Source organism: Oncorhynchus tshawytscha, linkage group LG11 (genome assembly GCF_018296145.1).
Source record: "Oncorhynchus tshawytscha isolate Ot180627B linkage group LG11, Otsh_v2.0, whole genome shotgun sequence".
Lineage (NCBI taxonomy): Eukaryota > Metazoa > Chordata > Actinopteri > Salmoniformes > Salmonidae > Oncorhynchus > Oncorhynchus tshawytscha.
The window spans coordinates 6,444,064-6,467,241 of record NC_056439.1 but is presented as its reverse complement, the minus strand read 5'-3'; the positions used below and the strand labels follow the sequence as shown (position 1 = coordinate 6,467,241).

The 23,178-nt window shown below is 41.5% G+C and overlaps 2 protein-coding genes across 3 annotated transcripts in view; both read left to right on the top strand.

Moving 5' to 3' along the window:
- LOC112261341 (zinc finger protein 184-like) overlaps positions 1-23,178 on the top strand; it is a 307,911-nt gene that overhangs the window by 172,681 nt on the left and 112,052 nt on the right. The window lies entirely within an intron of this gene.
- On the top strand, positions 14,586-17,842 carry LOC121847785 (gastrula zinc finger protein 5-1-like). Its single transcript, XM_042330530.1, has 3 exons — positions 14,586-15,528; positions 16,187-16,317; positions 16,494-17,842. Exons 1-3 carry the CDS (start codon positions 15,240-15,242, stop codon positions 17,643-17,645), a joined length of 1,572 nt encoding a protein of 523 aa, XP_042186464.1. The 5' UTR covers positions 14,586-15,239; the 3' UTR covers positions 17,646-17,842.

Below are 23,178 nucleotides of genomic sequence, written 5' to 3'. Positions count from 1 at the left end.
TCCCTGCAGCAATGTCCCAACATCTAGTGGAAAAGCCTTCCCAGGAGAGTGGAGGCTGTTATAGCAGCAAAGGGGGGGACCAACTCCATATTAATGCCCATGATTTTGGATTGAGATGTTCAACGAGCAGGTGTCCACATACCTTTGGTCATGTAGTGTATTATAGTTATGTGTAGTGTATTGGGATAAGAGGGGTTTTTGGATTACTAGGTCCCTCGTTTGAGCCTCTGGGTACACTCATATTCTTACATGAAACAGACTTGTTTGGTGTGCTAGCATAGCCAAAACACTGTCATTGAAGTGTAACACAACATGTCCCCTCTGAATTTGGTTTTGCCTATGTTCTATTCAAAACAAATATTATGTCTCCCCCCCAACATTATTCGGCATAATCAGGTGGTACCTGTTCCTTTATGTACTAAAAAAATAGGTGATCAAATCTGTTAATAAATGAGAAATCATGTTGTCATGCCCTTTTTATTTGCCTGTGTATCATTTAGAATAAAAATTGGCCTCGGCTTCCTTCGAACCTATAGGTTTCTGTCCTTGACACTGATGGGATCTAACCAGCCATTCTTATTAGGTCATTTACTGTAATTTTTTCACCACATTTGTAGTGAAAGAATGTGACCAGTCAGCCATATTGGCACTCCCTAGTATGAATGAATGGAATCCTACCGTATTTCAATTACATGTATTACTTCCTTTTTTTTGTGGGGAGAGTAACATTAGTCACCTGAAAAAATTATACTTCAGGAAAATGCTATATTTTTGTTTTAACTCACATATTCATTTAAAAGTATGAATTAAGGGGTCTGTAATATACAAAACGTGGCAAAAATTTATGTAGATAATAATAAATATTTCTATAGCTTCCAAAATATTTTTTACAATGAAGGAGGCACGGTGCCTTCAACACGGCAGGTAGCCTAGTGGTTAGAGCGTTGGGCCAGTGAACGAAAGGTTGCAAGATCGAATCTCCGAGATGACAGGTTAAAAATCTGTCATTCTGCCCCTGAACAAGGCAGTTAGGCCGTCATTGTAAATAAGAATTTGTTCTTAATTGACTTGCCTAGTTAAAGGTTAAAAATAAATTAATAAACACAGCGCCCCCTACAGTATTCTAGTGTGCGTTCGTAAATTTAGTCTGGCTATCTACTCCAATTTCCAGAGCACTTTCGTCTGACTGTGCTAGAGCGCAGAATATGAATTTACTAACACGCAACACCCGATGAATATGATGTTTAATCCTTATCTCAGCTTTTTATTTCCTTAATTGGTCATACTGATTCAGTGGTGATTTTAGCATTTACATCTTGGTGGGGCAAACAAAAATATATTTGTGGGATGCATGCCAGCAAAGCCACTACACAACACTAAACAATACATTAATTGCAATATAAAGGTACAAAAGGTGCCCACAAACTGTTAGGGCCTACATAAAGCTGTCCCAACAGCAGTCCCAACACCTTACCACTACTACACCTGGCTATCAGCTGAGCCTCGTCTGGCAACAAAACAGTTAATTCAACCTCATTTACTGCCTTTAAAAAAAAACATAGCTGATATGGCTGAGTTGCTTAAACAAGTGTGGTTTCTACTGACAACTGAGATGTACAAACACTGACATAAGGGGACGACAAGCGGCTAAGAGGCAATCCGTAATTTCAATTAAGACATTAATGACCGAGCAAGGATGGATGTAGTTAACATAACTATTTGTTCAGCACTTTCGAAATGTACAGCGACAGAATTCAGAACACGGGCCGTTCTTAGTGTTCTCCCTGTACACCAAGTCAGAACTGTAGGATAAATAAAGGGGGCATTTAAGCAGGCAATGAAAGCTCTTACAATATTCAATGATTAGATTTCTCTAAAACAGGTTATAAAACATAAAAAGTTATTAGGGTGAAGCATATGGGCTACTAACAGCTCACTACACAACATACACTTAGTATTACTTTCTTAGCTACAGTATACATATCTCCCTGGCATATAACATCATTTATGCAGCAGCATACAAGACATTTTTGTACTCACCTTGTGCTGTTCTCACTTGAACAGGAAGGTGGCGCGGTGGTCTTTCGTAGGCAAATTTTGTCAAAGTCTGTGATTATCTGGTTTTCATTGTGCTTTCAAGACAACTGGGAACTCTGGAAAAAAACAACATTGAATCATGACGACGTCAGTGATCTTCAGGTCGTAGCTCTAAAAAGAGACCTGAGTTCCCAACTTACAATTCTGAGTTGGATGACCGTTCAAAATGTATTTTCCCATTCCGAGCTCATTTTTTCCTGAGTTCCCAGTTGTTTTGAACTCACTGAAGTCAGATTCCCAGTTCTGAGTTAAGTTGTTTTGAGTGCGGCAGAAATTATGCTGGATTGACAGCATGGCCAATGTTGAATGTTATAATTTTAAGCATGGAAAAGAGACCTTTAAACCGACAATTGGGACCACACACCCACTCCACTGAATAGCAGGCTAGTGATTGCTTTGCAATGCTTGCAGATAGCCACTGATTCCTTCCAAACCACTCCTTTGAAATTTCCAACTTGAGTAATGTTTATGTCCAAAGGCCGATGAGTACCGATACGTTTTATCTATAATTTCTCATCATTATTTCTCTTCATATGACAAGGAGTAAAAAGGATTTGCCAGTAGATTGTCGACTTGATTCATGATGACTGCTAGCTAAGATTTTGATAGTATGATGTTGACATGATCAGTCCAATCAAAGCTACCGTAGATATAACGTGATTTGATGCAATTTTATTTGCGGCCAATGACCTTGAGACTTCTTGGATGGGCACTTCTAATGTAACTCTATGGCAGCACCCAAGGTGCTTGTATTTTTGAGCCCTTAGATTTGGCAGTGACATAGTGTCCCCATGAGTGACATAACACTGAGTCAATCACGAAGAAACTAGAGAATATTACCAACCCCTACACTCTGTATTTTAAGCTGGCTTCCCCACCACCACAGAAAGCACTTAGCTAGACTGAAACACCTGCATTTTGGAGGTGACTTACTCAAGAAAGAAAAAAAAGAGACTGTATGGATGTTTTATTAACTCAATGATTTTGTATAATATTTGACATTATCTGCAAACTAATGTGACACGTATTAATGCCAAAATAACGTGCAAAAAAATGTATTTATTTTTAGCTAAAAATGTGGGGCTCAAAACAGGTGGGGCTAAACATGTTACCATATCCCGTCTAAGATCAACATAACCCATAGCCGGATTTCTCATAACCATGATACGAGTTTATCTGGGTTATTGTAAACGGGACGTGATGTTTATATGCGTCAACTTGCGTCAGCAACTTGCGTCAGCATTTGCATAACCATGGTAGTAATTGAAAGGGAACACTGGAGATTATGGGGAAATGCAGACCAAAGGTGAGGACACAAGACTGAATCCAAATATTACACTAGATTTTATGTGCATTTTACATTTACTGTACTTTTTGCAACATCTGTCAAATGGAATCTTATGACTCAAGGAAAGAGTTTTCAAATATCCAATGCATATTTTTTTGTTGCTCTCCTTGCTTGGCCATTGAGTAATTTAAGCTTGGAACACAGCTCTAAATCCCCACCATCACATCACTGTTGTTTACTGTCATGAGAATTTTCAATCACAATGATAATAACTAACAATCAATAGCTTTGACCAATCCCCAAAGTTTGTAAGACCATGGGTTTAATAATAATTAGGCAAAGACTCAGCTTATGCAAAAGATTAGTACAGTTTATTCACGAGAACGTTCTGAAGTCCATTATACAAAGACATCCATTTTATACCTTGCTCCTTACTTACGCACATACTTCCACACAAACAGTAGATATCCTACACACATATATACACACGAACAGTAGATGAGTTGTATCCTTCTCCAGAGTTCTCACCACTGTGTATCACTACCCGGCCAACAGTTCCATTCCCCCGAGATTAGGGAAACCTTGAGAAGTACTCAGAGTTCTAGCCAGGTCGGGTCAACCACAGTTGAATTGTTCTCTGTATTTTCTTAGGCACACACATACACACACATTTCTCTCCCTCCCAGTCCAACCTAGTTGGACTTTGGTTTAATACTTTAAATATTCCTTATAAATGCTACATAAACTATAATCCCTAATGGTGAAGTTTCAGGGTAGAATTATTTAACCATTATCTTTAAACAAATTATTTGATCATTTACGCGATCCAAAAACGGTCCATTATTAATCGCAATCTGGGTCAGGTGGGCATAACTTAAAAGCTTATCATATTGCCAAAAATACCTAGATAAATGATAAAATACTGTACGCTCTTCATAAGGCATAACACAAGGCCTGGTGAAGTGTTAAATTAAGTGTGTTTTGTTTTTATAGATCTTCAGCTGGGCCAAGGATCTGACATTCACTGTTATGTCACAATAAGCGCAAAGACCTGATACTGATCCTGGTTTCCGGTGCAGAAATGGCTGTTTATATAATCTCATTACACCTTAAAAATGCCTAATTTGGAGTTGCCAAAATGGTGCCACAGCCTTCCCAAGTTTGTCTCATCCCATTTTATTTCCCCATCTTGTCACACATTGGACTTGGATAAGTGGTGTAGTGCTATTAAGAGATTTGGAAGGCTTTTTCAAAGAATGAGAATACATGACTTTTTTTATTTTATCTAAGGCATCTGTAACCAACAGATGCATGTCTGTATTCCCAAGCATGTGAAATCCATAGATTAGTGCCTAATAAATCTACTTCAATTGACTGATTTCCTTATATGAACTGTAACTCAGTTAAATATTTGAAATTGTTGCATGTAGTTATTTTTTTGTTTAGTGTATATACAGACCAAAAATATAATAGGCAACATGCAAACAGTTCTAAGATTTTACTGAGTGACAGTTCGTAGAAGGAAATCAGTCAATTGAAATATACTCAGCTTTAAAAGAAACTTCCTCTCACTGTCAACTGCGTTTATTTTCAGCAAACTTAACGTGTAAATATTTTATGAACATAACAAGATTCAACAACTGAGACATAAACTGAACAAGTTCCACAGACATGTGACTAACAGAAATGGCATAATGTGTCCCAGAACAAAGGGTGGGTCAAAATCAAAAGTAACAGTAACAGTCAGTATCTGGTGTGGCCACCAGCTGCATTAAGTACTGCAGTGCATCTCCTCCTCATGGACTGCACAAGATTTGCCAGTTCTTGCTGTGAGATGTTACCCCACTCTTCCATCAAGGCACCTGCAAGTTCCCGAACATTTCTGGGGTGAATGGCCCTAGCCCTTACCCTCCGATCCAACAGGTCCCAGACGTGCTCAATGGGATTGAGATCCGGGCTCTTCGCTGGCCATGGCAGAACACTGACATTCCTGGCTTGCAGGAAATCACACACAGAACGAGCAGTATGGCTGGTGGCATTGTCAAGCTGGAGGGTCATGTCAGGATGAGCCTGCTGGAAGGGTATCACATGAGGGAGGAGGATATCTTCACTGTAATGCACAGCGTTGAGATTGCCTGCAATGACAACAAGCTCAGTCCGGTGATGCTGTGACACACCGCCTCAGACCATGATGGACCTTCCACCTCCAAATCAATCCCGCTCCAGAGTACACGCCTCTGTGTAACGCTCATTCATTCGACGATAAATACGAATCCGACCATCTCCTCTGGTGAGACAAAACCGCGACTCATCAGTGAAGAGCACCAGTCCTGTCTGGTCCAGGGACGGTGGGTTTGTGCCCATAGACGACATTGTTGCCGGTGATGTCTGGAGAGGACCTGCCTTACAACAGGCCTACAAGCCCTCAGTCCAGCCTCTCTCAGCCTATTGTGGACAATCTGAGCACTGATGGAGGGATTGTGCGTTCCTGGTGTAACTCGGGCAGTTGTTGTTGCCATCCTGTACCTGTCCAGGTGTGATGTTCGAATGTACCGATCCTTTGCAGGTGTTGTTACATGTGGTCTGCCACTGCGACTGAAGCGCTGCCACTGAAGCACTGTCTTAGGCATCTCACAGTACGGACATTGCAATTTATTGCCCTGGCCACATCTGCAGTCCTCATGCCTCCTTGCAGCATGCCTAAGGCACGTTCACGCAGATGAGCAGGGATCCTGGGCATCTTTCTTTTGGTGTATTTCAGAGTCAGTAGAAAGGCCTCTTTAGTGTCCTAAGTTTTCATAACTGTGACCTTAATTGCCTACCGTCTGTAAGCTGTTAGTGTCTTAACGACCATTCCACAGGTGCATGTTCATTAATTGTTTATGGTTCATTGAACAAGCATAGGAAACAGTGTTTAAACCCTTTACAATGAAGATCTGTGACGTTATTTGGATTTTTACGAATTATCTTTGAAAGACAGGGTCCTGATAAAGGGACGTTTCTTTTTTTGCTGAGTTTAGATTCATTAAGCCTTAAATATATGGATTTCACATGACTGGTTTCTACATGACCAAGAGTGAAATGGTCTGAATTTAAAAACAAACAATCTGACAAATCTCTGAATTTATGAATGACCCAGAGAGCACTCTGACACCCTGGAGGCAATTTACGAACGGGGGAAGGCGTCTCGCGATAGTACCCTACCAGTCTAACATCACCTTGCTATCACTGAGATGGGAGGGGTGGAAATATTTGAGGTGTCCTAAAAAATGTGTGCCAAACTGCAAATTAAGGCTGGCGGAGGCATTGATTTAGCCAGCACAGTAGCCTAGTCAGTGGCATATCAATGTTGTATTAAATGCGATGCCCATTGAATGAAAGGTGACTGTGGGAAGCCTGTTTAGGAACATCAATTTATTTAAAAAAAAGACTGCATCTTCCACTTCCTCTGTTGGACCTAGGGTAGTGGTCAACAACTCCTACTGTGGCCCTATAGCCCTCCCAAGTCACTGGGTAGTAAGTAGGAGTTACACTTAAATCAGATATTTGTTTGTGCTCCTCTATAAACCTTCATCTATATCTGTTATGTGTATTATTATTATTATTATTATTATTATCCCATGATTGCAGTGTTTCCCAGCCCTGATCCTCGAGTACCCCTGGATAAGCACACCTGATTCAACTTGGGAACTAATCATCAAGCCCTCAATAGGTTGAATGAGGTGTGTTTGTCCAGGTGTTTGTCCAGGGCTACATTAAAAATAAGTGTACTGTTGGGGTACTCGAGGACCTGGGGCATAGCCTTTTCATTTAACCACACCCTTTAAACTATGATGCCAACCAATAACACTCTTTCTCTTCAGTGTAAACAGACATGAACAGTGGCCAACAACAATTTCCACCTTAGCATTTTTATGGTTATTATTTTGACCTTTATTTACACCATGGGACTCAAAATATGACTATTTTAACTGCACAGCCTCGCATACTTACCCCAGGTAGTGTTTAATTCGCTTTGGAGACATGACTTGGTTGACAGACGTTATCTAGGTAACCCTAGCTAGGTGCTGGATAATTGTATGGTTTTTCACACTCAAATAGCCTCCATCATGGAGCTGCTAGCGAATGCAGCCGTGGCAGAGATCTGTAAACTCGTAGACAACAACTATGCAGTGTTTCGTTTGGAAATTTCTCAAAGCCAGAAAGAAAACAGGGTATTACGGAGGAAACTACAGCTACTGGAACTGAAGCTGGCACAAGAGCGCATCCTCGACAGTCGCCCCAGTAGCGTCAAGATCCTCGACCGATACAGAGGAATGGCAAGAGGTACATTTTGAAGCTGCTGGGCCTTTCGCCAGTCATATATACTGTAGCTCAGTGCCAGAACAAAGGAGCTTTGTGAACCCAGCGGGACACAATACATGAGATGACCAACCAATCACTGTTGATGAGGGGAGTAGAACCTCAACCCAGCACATTATCGGGATAGAGGTTAGTTGAATAATGTTGCATAAAAAATGTGTTACTTTTGTAATCAAATGTGGCCTGTTTATTTCAGAAAGGCTCCACTCAGCTATTCACTTGCTTGCATCCCAATTTATCTGCCATAGGGGATCTTGTTGTGAGACTTCCCTATGACATTGTTATCCAATTCTACTCATGTACCGATAATAACCTCCTCTATTCTTGTGTCAGTCTGCAGAGGCTGCAGGTCCTGGAGTCAAGCAGGAGAAGACTGAAGGAGAGGTGGAACCACGGCGAAGCAGAGACATCCAGACTCGATTCACATGGCCACGTCCTTTTCGATCAGGTATTGAACTCAACCGATAGAGCTAAAGCCCAGGTACCTAGCCTTTAACACTGCACACAATCCCAACAACACCCAAAACAATAGCTAGAGGTCAAGACTAACCACCCGAGGGTGGTGGCAGCTGCTTCTATCACCTATGGTGTCATTGGGTCACAACGTGAGTGGCTGAGTGTTCAGTCACAAGCTGTACGCCTGGCCCACTTATGGGAAGCGCTTTGTTGAGGCAAACTATGTGAAGATGCACCAGACCGTTCACACGAAGGAGAGGCCCTTCCAGTGCAAACTTTGTTAGAAGAGCTTTTACTTCCTGACTAATCTTATCAGACACAGGAGTGTCCACAATGGGAAGAAATCATAGAAGTGTATGAGTTTTACGCAGGGGATATCTGGGAGTGTCCACAATGGGGAGAAACCATAGCAGTGTGGCTTGAGATGTACACAGGGGATATCTGGGCAACATTCTTTATCTGGCAAATTAAAGTTCTCATGTGAAGTGTCTTGGGCAGGGAATAAAATTAATACCTGCCAAATGTGGGTAGATTTAGGTATTGCCTGGTAAGAATGTCTATTTCACTAGCCACGTGGGTGGGTGGTCAATTTGCAGGGCTCTACAGTGTGAGCATTACATTCGCATTTGGAAATAAAAATAAGAGTAACAAGTCAAGTATGAGCACATGTGAAAGTTGTGATTTATAACAGAGAAATGCTGCAGTAGCTGTTTTCAAAGTACTTCTGCCATTTTGTTTCATAGCTGCTAATCGCAAAAAATAAATACGAATCTATATCTGATAAGGGAATTTATATGTTTAAAGTAATGACTAAAGGATTCCACCCTGAAATCATATAATTGTATGAAATGTGTTAGTAGTCATAATTCCATAATATGTGTGACTAGACCATTGTGTTGCTGTGTAGTGGTGTGAGAGTTGAGTTGAGAGAACAAACAGGAAAGAGATTCCTTCCAAGGTCCCTCTTATCTGGGGAGGAAAGGAATGGCGAGAAACTGCCAAGGCTGGTAGAAAAGTGATAAACCTGTCTGTGTGTGTGTGTGTGTTGAGGGGGTTATAAACACTTCAAATTTTGGGTGACTTTAGAGCTCTCTGAATAAAGAACCAACCTTTTGCAGAAATCTGTGACTTTGCCTAATTCATATTAACCCTAGCTTTACAACCTAGGGGGAATTGGTCAAAGCTATAGTGATTGTTATCATCATTGGGATTGAAAATTCTTGTGACAGCTTGGTCCTTTCGAGCCGGATCTCAATACCTTTTTCTGTCGTCCCATGGGACAGTAAGTAAGATTTGTATCGGGTATACCGTCCATATAATCTAATGTAGAGAAAGTTTAAAACAAAAGTATCAACTAGCCTCAGTCATTTCAGACCCACATTTACTTACTCTACATTTCTTACTGGGATCTGTAATACAGTGCCGCCAACACTAACATAGTTAGCACTGTATTACAGATCCCAGTAAGAAATGTAGAGTAAGTAAATTTGGGTCTGAAATGACTCAGGGTAGTTGAGGCCATTACCAAAATAAACCTAGTAAATTACGTTAGTCTAAGACCAACGGGAGTAAGTGAGATTAAGTATTATAACAGTAGATAGTAAAAGCACACACATAGGAGGTAGAGATACATACAGAAATAATTATTTCAGATTTTAAAAAGCACACACAGAAGTTTTCAATGAGGATAAGAAGATAATTACTTGGGTCTAAGATAGATATATTAATCAGTCGAAAGTCATAAGAAACAACGGAAAAATAGGCTGTTAACCAGGGCCTTACAACCCCTGGAAAATTATTGAACGTAAGAGTTCTGGTGTTGTATACGTGTTAGACCTAAAAATCTATCAAAAGTCATAAAAAATAATTATTCTAAGATCCTAGGAGAGATCAACGGGAGGTATTTATCAACATAGAAAGTAAAAGCACATGCATATAAATTGTGAGATTAAGGATCATAACAGATTATAGAAACACACACACACACACATTGTGAGAATAAGCATAATAACAACAATAGTAATTGAATAAACATGGGTGGCAAATCCTCAAAGAAGGTTCCGGAATTAACCGGAGATGAGAGAGATGGAATCTAAAGATAAAAGGAACATTTATTTCGGCACAAAATGGAGAAAGAAGTACGAATTTGATGGACGTCTAGAAGTAAAAAAGCCAGAATTAATGATAAACAGATACATAAGATGTGTGTGTATAATCAGGGGAACAGCAGGTCGAAGGTTTGGATACAGCCAGGGTGTGGCTGTCAGAGGCCCGGAAAAGAGTAGAAGGTAATAATAAAAGGGCAAGTGAAAAGCATGAAGAGCCAAGTAGGATTAGAGAGAGAGAGCAAAGTATTCAGGAAGAAACAATGAAAGATAAATTGAGAACAAGGGAAAGAGAGAAAGATATGAACACGAACAGAGAGAGCAAGCCATAGCCAGGAAGAGGAAAGAAGAGCCAGAACCAAGAGAGTCTAACCTTAAAAAGCGATTAGCACCATATAATAAGCCAGGACTGAGGGAGGTTCAATCAGATTGGGAGGAGGATCAGTGTCCTCTCAGAGCTTCCTAATCCTAGGGCAGGCGAAGCTGATCAATCGGATACCTTACAAGTGTATCGACCCTGGAATCAAAGAGATGTAGCAAGAGCAGTTGAGGGAATAGTACATCCAAAAACAGGAATAGAAGGGTTTAGGAGAGATATTGAGGGACTGACGGAGAGTTTTAAACTAAATACAGGAGAATTGGAAAGGGCTGTCCGACAGATAGTGGGGAAAGACTGGGCAGCAGTGAGGGGAGCCTGGGTTCCAGGGCACAGAGGAGAACCGGTTTTACCATGGGCAGGAGATGGGGATTATGCAGTCAAATTGACACAGCTTTGTAATAATCTTAGGGACTATTACCATAGACATGTGGACTTTTCAAAGATAGGTGAGTGTAAACAAGGGGATGGGGAACTGTTAGCCAATATTTAGAGACACTGAGAGACGTGTTCGATGCTAACAGTGGACTGGTAGATCCTAGACAGGGAGACGACGGACCTTACCACCAACAGTTAAAAATAGCCTTCTTGAGTGGTATGAAGCCTGAAATTTGCCAGATCTTAAAAAAGATTCCGATAGGGTGGGGAATAGCCACATTGGCCGAAGAGGTATGCTATACACCATGAGCAGAATGGCAAGGAAAAGAAAAGTAAGAAAGAACAGACAGGAGCAGAATATTTGATCGCCACTCTTGGGGAAATTGCAGGAAAGAGCAGGAACGATTTTAAAGAGAAAGGGGGAAACAGGGAGAGTAGAAAATGGACAGAAAGTGCTACAACTGTGATAAAACAGGCCACATGGCAGAGGATTGTAAGGCCCCACCAAGGAACAGTAGACGGAGACAGTTTAGGGATAGACAGAAAAGGGAACGTAGGCAATGAGAGAGCGAGAGGAGAAGTAGGAACAAAGGCAAGAACAGGAAGAAAAAGGTCAGGCGCCCACAGCCAGACTCAGAGGAGGAATAGAAAATAAAGAACAGAAAGGAGCAGAGCATCTAATAGTAACTCTCGGTAATTGTAGACCAGCATAACGGAGGATTTAAGGGTAGGAAACCTGGGAAAGACAGTGGTAAATGGACCGGGAGCGATTGGAAATGTTTTAATTGTGATAAAACTGGCCATTTCGCTAGAGACTGCAAGGCACCCTGTTCCAGCTGTCATAAACCAGGGCATCTTTCCTGAAACGGTAAGACCAAAGGGAAAGGCAGGAGAGAAGATAAGGAGACAGAGAAAGAGAGCGAAAGAGACAACGAGAGCGAGAGTAATGAGAATCATTGCCGAAGTAATGCTTGGACCTTTAAATTAGGGCTATTTTCTGGGAATTGTCTTGGTAGTATGTGCCTGATTTTACGACTTCAGACAATTATAAATAGGGTTATTTGTGGGGAGTCTTCGTCATTTCAATAGCTTTGGTTCAGTGGTAGAATTCTGCCACACGGGAGGCTCGGGTTTATTTCCTGGCCTATGCACCAATTGACTAAAATCTGGGTTTCTGTTTGTAATTCAACTATTGGTATGTTTTGCCTGGAAAGATACGGTTGTTAGTGTTTGTTTAAGATATAAACTGAACATTTTAATAATAACAGACATAAGCCCATCAAATTGAGTGCACTGAGTTCTATCAGACAGATCGTTAGCAAACCATGCAACTGCATGCTCTGAAAGACCTACACTCGACAATCTCTGCCTTAGTATAGCATGATCAACTGTATCAAAAGCCTTAGAGAGATCAATAAAAAGTGAGACACAGTGCTGTTGTCACACCCTGGTCTTAGTATTTTGTGTTTATATATTTATTTTGGTCAGGCCAGGGTGTGACATGGGGTTATTTTTGTGTTGTGTTGTGGTATTGGGGGTTTTAGTAGGTATTGGGATTGTGGCTGAGTAGGGGTGTCTAGCATAGTCTATGGCTGCCTGAGGTTCTCAATCAGAGTCAGGTGATTCTCGTTGTCTCTGATTGGGAACCATATTTAGGTAGCCTGGGTTTCACTGTGTTTGTGGGTGATTGTTCCTGTCTTTGTGTTTGCACCAGATAGGGCTGTTTCGGTTTTCATTATTTCATTTTGTTAGTTTTGTAGTTTCTGTATGTATAGGTTTTCCTTCATTAAAATATATCATGAATCATCATCACGCTGCATTTTGGTCCGATCCTTGTTCTACCTCTTCGTCAGAGGAGGAGATAGAAGAGAGCCGTTACAGCTGTTTTTGTCAAGGGCTTCAGTGATATCATTTAAACCTTCATGGCTGCTGTAATTGTGCTATGCTTCTTCCTGAAGCCCGATTGGTATATTGATAATAAAATAGTAATTAAAAACTCTTAGCTGTTCATTCACAAGGGTTTCATGTACTTTCACCAGGGGTGACAGCTTTGAGATTGGCCTATAGTTATTTAAGAGTTGGCATGCTGACTGCAGGAATGTTTTTAGATTAAACTATAAAAAATATATTAATGTCACCCAAATAGTTGATTAAAACGCTGTTTTTCAATTAATGTTACAGTAGCCTCAACTGCACTCTGTAGGGTAGCACCACTGACCACCACTGGAACCCACTAAGGTGTTTCAGATGCTAAGCTTATGGTCATTTTGCAGCAGTGTGTAGAATGGAGATACCGAGATGTGAAGTGTGCAGGAGAGCATGGGCCAAACAAATATGTAGTATTGGTGAGGGAAAAAAACTTAATTATGGGGGTGCCCATGTTGCTGGGAATCAGAAGTGCCTGGTGCGATAAAGACAGGTTGAGGTTGCCAGGGTCAAAGTAGAACAGAAGTTGTCATATGTTGAGGCAGTGAGGAGAGAAGAGTTTATTTATTTCACCTTTATTTAATAACAAGGTAAGCTAGTTGAGAACAAGTTCTCATTTACAACTGCGACCTGGCCAAGAAACTAAAGCAGTGCGACACAGAGTTACACATGGAATAAACAAACATACAGTCAATAACACAATAGAGAAAAGGCTATATACAGTGTGTGCAAATGAGGTAAGATAAGGGAGGTAAGGCAATAAATAGGCCATAGTGGTGAAATAATTACAATTTAGCAATTAAACACTGGAGTGATAGATGTGCAGAAGATGAATGTGCAAGTAGAGATACTGCGGTGCAAACAGTATGGGGATGAGGTATTAGCTATGTACAGGTGCAGTGATCTGTGAGCTGCTCTGACAGCTGGTGCTTAAAGTTAGTGAGGGAGATATGAGTCTCCAGCTTCAGTGATTTTTGTAATTCGTTCCAGTCATTGGCAGCAGAGAACTGGAAGGAAAGGCAGCCAAAGGAGGAATTGGCTTTGGGGGTGACCAGTGAATTATAACTGCTGGAGCGCATGCTACGGTGACCAGTGAGCTGAGATAAGGCGGGGCTTTACCTAGCAAAGACTGCAGCATTCCAATCTTTGGGGATCCGGGACGATACGAAAGAGGTTGAACAGGCTAGTAATAGGGGTTGCAACAATTTTGGCTGATAATTTTAGAAAGAGAGGGTCCAGATCGTCTAGCTCCGCTGATTTGTAGGGGTCCAAATTTTGCAGCTCTTTCAGAACATCAGCTATCTGGATTTGGGTGAAGGAGAAATGGGGAGGCTTGGGCAAGCTGCTGTGGGGGGTGCAGGGCTGTTGACCAGAGTAGGGGTTGCCAGGTGGAAAGCATGGCCAGCCGTAGAAAAATGCTTATTGAAATTCTCAATTATTGTGGATGTATCGGTTGTGACAGTGTTTCCTAGCCTCAGTGCAGTGGGCAACTGGGAGGAGGTGCTCTTATTTTCCATGGACTTTACAGTGTCCCAGAACTTTTTGGAGTTTGTGCTGCAGGATACTAATTTCTGTTTGAAAAAGCTAGCCTTTGATATCGCGGGGGCTATTTGATGCTAATGCCGTACTCCACAGGATGTTTTTGTGCTGGTCAAGGGCAGTCAGGTCTGGAGTGAACCTGGATGATGAGTTAAGTGTGAGTAGTAGGCCTAGGCCAATACATAGTGATACAAATGTGTGCTTCACTCAAGGTTGGCTTCTTCTTTAGCATTCATTGCCATGGTTAACTGCACCGCAGAATTGGAATGTTTAAAAAAAAGATGGTGGCAGCTGCATTGAAAACACTTGGGTGTGTGAGGTTTTACTACAGAAGAGTTACAACACCGTTGGCCTGGTGTAGGATCAGTTAGGGTCAAATTAGTGGAATGGGGTGTTGGTATATAGGTGTAGGGTTAGTTGGTGGTGCAATGTTTTCCTTTATTTTTGTTTAACAAAATGTTACGTGATCGACCACACACTAGGTGGCGGCATGCACAAACAAAATGTGTGAACGCCATGACACCAAAGAATAAGAAGTAAACGGACGTGAACAGTGAGTTTCCACGTTAGTGTTTTTATAGTCGTTATTTAGACGTTTATTAACACACTGGAAATCAAAATATGACGAATTTAACTGCACAGAATCACATACTTAATTCGCGTTGGAGACAGGACTTGATATTATATAGATAACGATAGCTAGCTGCTAACAATGACTAACTGTAACGTTATGGTTTTTCACACTCAAATAGCCTCCATCATGGAGGTGCTAGCTAGTGCAGCCGTGGCAGATGTATGTAAACTTGTAGACGACGACTATGCAGTGTTTCGTTTGGAAATAACTCAAAGCCAGAAAGAAAACAGGGCATTGCGGAGGAAACTACAGCTACTAGAATTGAAGGTGGCACGGGAGCGTGCAGAGAGGACAATGCAACAGCGCGTCGTCACCAGTCGTCCCAGAATTGTCAAGATTCCGGACCGATACAAAGAAATGGCAAGAGGTACATTTAGCATTGGGCCGAGACAACCCCCTCTGCGCATATGTCTTTTGACGCGTTAACCAGAAATGGGTGTTTTTGGGGTCGGATGCAATAATTCCCTTAATTCCTTGCCATCTTGCACAAAGACTATCATATTCTAAACATATTGATTTACTGCATTTCCTATTATTTACTCATTGAAAACAATATGATGCATGGAACATAATCGAACAATAAATAATATTGTAATGAAACAGCACGGAGCAGGTCTCGAATCCTCAACCTTCGAGCCCGAGGTCCGGCGCGCTATCGACTGTGCTGCAAAAGCATGCTCGTGCGGCAGGGTCGATTTCCGCGCTTATAAACCCAGGGTCGTTATAATAACAATAAGTTATGCCAGGTGTTACCTTACATCCTTGCCAATTCTAGACCATGTCAAAACTGTCAATAGTGTGTACAATATAGAGTTGAGCATAGAAAGTACCGTCACTACAGTCCCTGGTTCGAATCCAGGCTGTATCCCACCTGGTCGTAATTGGAAGTCCCATAGGGCGGCGCACAATTGGCCCAGCATCGTCCGGGTTTGGCCGGGGTATGCCATCATTGTAAAGAAGAATTTGTTCTTAACTGACTTGCCTAGTTAAATAAAGGTTACATTTCCCCCCAATCATTTTCTCAGGTGAAGGACATCTCACTGGAGGCCACAGGAGCTTTGTGAAGCCAGTGGGAGACAATACATGGACAGATGACCAACCAATCACTGTTGATGAGGGGAGTGGAACCTCAACCCAGCATGTTATTGTGATAGAGGTTAGTGTAATCGTGTTACATCAGAATTACAGTACATCAAATGTGTCCCGTTTATTCACTTGCTTACATGTACATACTTATTAATCTGCCAAGGTTGAGCTTGTGCGACTTCCCTATGACATTGTTATCCTATTCAACTCATGTACCGGTAATAACCTCCTCTCTTAATGTGTCAGTCTGCAGATGCCAAGGCTGCAGGTCCTGGGGTGAGAGGAGTGGACCCACAGCACAGCAGAGACATCCAGACTGGTGCGGCTGTAGCAATGGAGGACCCCGCCACCACCCCAGCGCAGCCCAGCTCCAGACACAGCATCACGGAGGTCAGTGGAACGCGGAATGCCATCCTTAGGTCAGAGTCAGAGACTTTAACTGTGACACAAAGGCTTTTACACACAGGATCTGACGACAGGTCAGACACAGAGAGACTGGGGAGACTGGGCTGTCTTCCTGCTCCCGGCTCAGAGTATTTACTTTACGGTAACCGAAGCCTGGTTAATTCCCATCGGGACTCAGGTGATGCGTTAGAAACTGGCAATGATCAATCTTGTTCTTACGCTATAGAGATGGACCCTGGCAACATATCCTTAGATTTAGAGACACATGCTGATCCGTCTAGAGGGGACTGGAACCGGTACAGTAGTAGTGTATACTCTGAAGGGTGCATAGATAAGAAAGGAGAAGGTCTGGTCGCAGGTGAATTGACTGTGAAAGTGGAGGGCGACGTTCCTCCCACATGGAATGCAGCTTGTGCAGGACTCTCACAGGGCAGAGATTTCTTAGATTACAGTTTAGAGACAAATCTAAATGTTGTGACCCACTCCCCTTTACACGTGCTCAGGGATCGCGACCCAGTGTCCACGTCGATTGCACCTTGCGATTTACAAGGCCGTGTCCTTTTCGATCAGGTATTGAACTCAAACGACAGGGCTAGAGCCCAGACTCAGGGAGGGGGAGCCACATTAGGCAATAGTAAAGAGAAACGGTTCCTCTGCATGTTCTGTAGCAAAGGTTTCAGCTGCACCCAGAAGGTAGAGATCCACCAGAGGATCCACACAGGGGTGAAACCCTTCAGCTGTACCCAGTGTCACATGCGCTTTGCCCAGGCTGGCCACCTGAAGAGGCACCAGAGGGTCCACACAGGGGTGAAACCCTTCAGCTGTACCCAGTGTCAAATGCGCTTCGCTCAGGCTGGTGACCTGAAGAGGCACCAGAGAGTCCACTCAGGGGAGAAACCCTTCAGCTGCCAGATGTGTGAGAAGAGGTTCTCCCGCCAGCACCAGCTGAAGATGCACCTGAAGGTCCACACAGGAGAGAGGGCATTCTCCTGAAGGCATATATAGATTTGTGTTTAATATTTGAATATTATATTGCATCCAAACATTGTGTAATAAGGCATACATATATATGCGTGGAGTCATGTAGTAACCCAAAAAGTGTTAAACAAATCTAAATATATTTTATATTTGAGATTCTTCAAAGTAGCCACACATGCCTTGATGACAGCTTTGCACACTCTTGGCATTCTCTCAACCAGCTTCACCTGGAATGATTTTCCAACAGTCTTGAAGGATTTCCCACATGTGCTGAGCAATTGTTGGCTGCTTTTCCTTCACTCTGCAGTCCAACTCATCCCAAACAATCTTAACTGGGTTGAGGTCGGGTGATTGTGGAGACCAGGTTATCTGATGAAGCACTCCATCACTCTCCTTCTTCGTCAAATAGCCCTTACACAGCCTGGAGGTGTGTTGGGTCATTCTCCTGTTGAAAAACAAATTTTAGTTCACACCAGATGGGATGGCGTATCGCTGCAGAATGCTGTGGTAGCCATGCTGGTTAAGTGTGCCTTGAATTCAAAATAAATCAGATAGTGTCACCAGCAAAGCACCATCACACCACCACCTCCATGCTTCATGGTGGGAACTACACATGCGGAGATCATCCATTCATCGACTCTGCGTCTCACAAAGACACAGCAGTTAAAACCAAAAGTCTCAATTTTACTTGGTCTTTTACCAAATAGGGCTATCTTCTGTATACCACCCCTACCTGGTCACAACACAACTGATTGGCTCAAATGCATTAAGAAGGAAAGAAATTTCACAAATTAACAAGCACACCTGTTAATTGAAATGCATTCCATGTGACATCATGAAGCTGGTTGAGAGAATGCAAAGCTGTCGAAGGCAAAGGATGGCTACTTTGAAGAATCTCAAATACAAAATATATTTGGATTTGTTTAACACTTTTTTTTGGTTACTACATATCTTCACTATTATTCTACAATGTAGACAATAGTAAAAATAAAGAAACCCTGGAATGAGTAGGTGTCCAAACTTTTGACTGGTACTGTATGCATGTATGCATTTACTTATATTTGTTGTGTTATACAGGGCGCATTTGAAAGAGACCTAGGTCTCTGTCCTTCCTGTAAAAATAAAGGTTCAATTTTTTAAAATAAGACAACGTATAGAAAATTGGGTTCCGCTTTAAATGACAATCGGCTTGTAAAAGCTTCATAAATGTGCTACAAATCTATTACCATATGTCATGCTTCATAAATGTGGCATAACTGTGACAACCACCAATGTCATGTGACATAACGCCCTAACGTGCTTTATTATTAAGGGTGTCATAATCACCGCTTAATAAAGGCCTTATAAATCATATTATATTGAGGCTTCACAAATCATTTAACCCTGTCATGCATCTTGCTAATTGATTGGACATTGCAAAGGTAAGACATTGGGTTCGATTTCCAGGACCACCCATATGTAAAATGTATTCATGCACGACTAAGTCGCTTTGAAAAAAAGCATCTGCTAAAGTTTACATAATATATTCCACTAAAACATTTATAGGATGGCACAACCTCTTTCCCTCTTGGGTGCATAGTCAATATTGGACCTGACCCCAACTTCCCCCCCAAAAATGTATTTTTTTTAAAATGACCCATTTCAGTTTTTTTTTTATATACCAAATTCCGTTTTCTTGTTTTTTTCTTCTTCCAGGTTTGGGATTAAGCCAAATTCAGGTTTCTCAGTTTTCACTTTTTTGGGAAAAACAAAACTGGATTATTGGTGTTCACAACTATGCTTAAACCACATCAGGGGATGATTTAAGGTCTGGGAAAATCTAAGTAACTTTATTTTTGTTTAGTTGCCGTTTATTTCAGTGAGCATGCCCTGCACCATTGTTTGGTTAGCAGGTGTTCTGTAGTGCAGTAAGTGCGCACGTGATAAGATTCGACCACCAATGGAATGAGTGGAGTAAAAGGCCAGCAACACTCCATGTTATTCAGAAATGACACCATATAGAGCATTCGGAAATTTTTCAGACCCCTTGACATTCTCCACATTTTATTACATTACAGCCTTAATGGATAAAATGTTTTTCCTCATCAATCTACACACAATACCCCATAATGACAAAGCGTAAACAGGTTTTTTTTAAATCCAAATTTATTACAATTAAAAAACGGATACCTTATTTACATTAGTGTTGAGCCCCTTTGCTATGAAAATCAAAATTGAGCTCAGGTTTATCCTGTTTCCATTGATCATCTTTGAGATGTTTCTTCAACTTGATTGGAGTCCACCTGTGGCAAATTCAATTGATTGGACATGATTTGGAAAGTCACACACCGGTCTATATAAGTTCCCACAGTTGACAGTGCATGTCAGAGCAAAAACCAAGCCATGAATTCGAAGTAATTGTCCATAGAGTCCCGAGTCAGGATTGTGTCGAGGCACAGATCTGGGGAAGGGTACCAGTGGCCTCATTCTTAAATGGAAGAGGTATGGAACCACCAAGACTCTTCCTAGAGCTGGCCACCCGGCCAAACTGAGCAGTCGGGGTAGAAAGGCCTTAGTCAGGGAGGTGACCAAAAACCCAATGGTCACTCTAACAAAGCTCCAGAGTTCCTCTGTGGAGGTTGAAGAACCTTCCAGAAGGACAAACATCTCTGCAGCACTCCACCAATCAGGCCTTTTATGGTAGAGTGGCCAGACGGAAACAACTCCTCAGTAAAAGGCACATGACAGCCCGCTTGGAGTTAGACAAAAGGCACCTGGACTCTAAGACCAAGAGAAACCATATTCTCTGCTCTGATGAAACCAAGATTGAAATCTTTTGCCTGAATGCCAAGCATCACGTCTGGAGGAAACCTGGCACCATCCTTACAGTGAAACATAATTTAATTTATTGTAATTTAGTTTACTACAAACTCAACCTTAAAAAAAAGTTAGTGTTGAGTTAGATGAAATACTGTAGCTCCTTCCTAAATAGTTATTTCAAATCATTGGTGACTTCACAGCAAATGCTACCTATTCGAAATGTAACTAGCTAGCAGGCTCAGCTAAATACAAATCCCCCTATATACAGCGACATCATGAGATTTGTGAATGAAAGAGGAATATAATAATACAAATTGGAGTTTCTGGAAGAGCACAGAAATGCCCTTATCCAAGATGTGACAAAAGGCATTTCCTAACAGATCTGCTAACTTTCTTTGTTAGATTAAAGGTTGAAACCAACAAGCAGTACCTCCAGCAGGAAGAGAGGCAAGAACCATTTGTCCGCCATCTCACTGACAAGCTACACTATTCACAGCCCTGTGTAATGTTCAATGTAATCGCATTATTATACTTTTTGAAACATGTCTTTAATGTGTATTTGTTTTAGCCGTTAGTTATAATTCCCAACGTGATAATACATTAGTGTTCACATCATTAAGGCTTTATGTATGTGTTATAAATGACCAAAGTGGTCTGACTTTAAATTAAGTACAGCGTCATGCATTATAGCGTCTTTATGGATGTGTTATGAATGAATGACTTTCACTTCAAACTAAGTATTACAGGACACTACATAGTGCCAATATAGGTTATTTACAGTCTGCTGATTTATGAAGGTTCTCTCATGATCCACAGGTTATTGTACGCTGTGAGAGGTATTTAAAATGGGTTGATGGACCTGCAAAATGTGTGTGTGTTTTAGAGCCAAGAAGATTTGGGAGTAGTCCAACCTGAAATTACCGCACCAGGTATTACTCTAGTGTTCCCATGCTCGAGACCAGGGTTTGATTACAACCTGTTACAATGTTGCCAACATTTTGTGACTGATCTTTTAGTGGGGGAGTGGATAAATGTATTAAAGACCTGACTGGGCTTAGCACCTGCGCATATGGCTCATTTTTGTTGTGTGTGTTTCTGTACTGATGAACATGTAACTTGGTTCCAGAAGAAAGACACTTTCAATTTCTTTCGGTTGGGGGCTTTCATCAAGGTAAGTGTTGGCTATTGCACACACAGCACATACTGTATAAACCTGGGATATCAACCATTCAAAGTTGGCCTTAGTGGGAGTGACCATTGAATTCTATAGGAGTGACCTTACTGAGTATAACATGTCATCACTAAACAAAGTCATAATTATGGCTAAACCCGGCCCATTTCCACAATTGATTTTCTTAAGTGATTTTAACCCTAACTAATGAAGGCCAAGTTTGATGCGTTGGTCCACCAGACCTTCCGCACATTAGGGCGGAAGTGTCTGGGAACGAGATTAGGTGTAACATGACATCCCATTAGAGCATATTGCCATCCTTCAGCACAACATGTCACCCTTTATAAAGCACGTGTTTATATCATTTGACATTGGTGATTGTCACACGGTTATGCCACATTTATGAACCTTTTATAAAGAATGACATATTGTTACGGATGCTTCTTTGCATGTATTTAAACAAATATATATTTTAACCTTTATTTCACTAGGCAAGTCGGTTAAGAACAAATTCTTATTTACAATGACGGCCTACCCGGCCAAACCCAGACGACGGTGGGCCAATTGTGCGCCGCCCTATGGGACTCCCAATCACGGCCAGATGTGATGCAGCCTGGATGCGAACTAGGGACAGCAGTGGAGCCTCTTGCACTGAGATGCTGCGCCACTCGGAAGGCCAATGTAGTGCTTATGAATATGAAAAAATTATTGGATTTAAGCTGATTTAAAAGGGCTGCAAAATGAGCAGCAAATTCCTCTGGGTGTTAACTCTGTGGATTTGAAACTAAAGTGACCCTGAATAAAATGGATCCCCCTTTTACTGCATACAGAAAATTATGTAAGGTGCAATAAATGATAGTACACACACAAAAAATATTGACCATTTAGGATTGAAAACATAAAATTAAATTAAAAATCAAAATATATTTTAGAAATACTTGTAATTATTGGTTGTATGATAACTAGTATAAAATATCGACAATTCTGCACATTTTCGCCTTAATTATTAATGTACAAAGTAATAGGAAAGGATTCTTATTCTGAAGGATTCCAAAAATCCGTGACCTGGAAGTACTTAGCTTGCTATTCTTGCCTGCTTCAGTGGTAAAAACATTTACGTTTTTATTAACGTTTTTATTGTTGTGATTTAGACGCTTGTTAACACCCTGGAAGTTAAATATGACTTAACTGCACTGCATCACATACTAACCCTAGGTCATCTTTAATTCGCGTTGGAGACGGGGTTTGGTTGATCTAGATAACGCTAGCTGCTAACAATGGCTAACTGTATGGTTTTTCACACTCAAATAGCCTCCATCATGGAGGTGCTAGCGAATGCCGCCGTGGCAGAGATCTGTAAACTCGTAGACGACGACTATGCAGTGTTTCGTTTGGAAATAACTCAAAGCCAGAAAGAAAACAGGGCATTGCGAAGGAAACTACTTGAAGTTAAGGTGGCCCGGGAGCGCGCAGAGAGGACAATGCGAGAGCGCGTCCCCGCCAGTCGTCCCAGTAGTGTCAAGATCCTCGATCGATACAGAGGAATGGCAAGAGGTACATTTTTGCAGGAGGAGGACG

Excerpts from the sequence above, each read along its gene's own strand:
- LOC121847785 (XM_042330530.1), top strand. The coding sequence starts at position 15,240 with ATGACTAACTGTAACGTTATGGTTTTTCACACTCAAATAGCCTCCATC. Across the intron at positions 15,529-16,186 it reads ATACAAAGAAATGGCAAGAG|GTGAAGGACATCTCACTGGA; the intron begins GTACATTTAGCA and ends TCATTTTCTCAG. Across the intron at positions 16,318-16,493 it reads AGCATGTTATTGTGATAGAG|TCTGCAGATGCCAAGGCTGC; the intron begins GTTAGTGTAATC and ends TTAATGTGTCAG.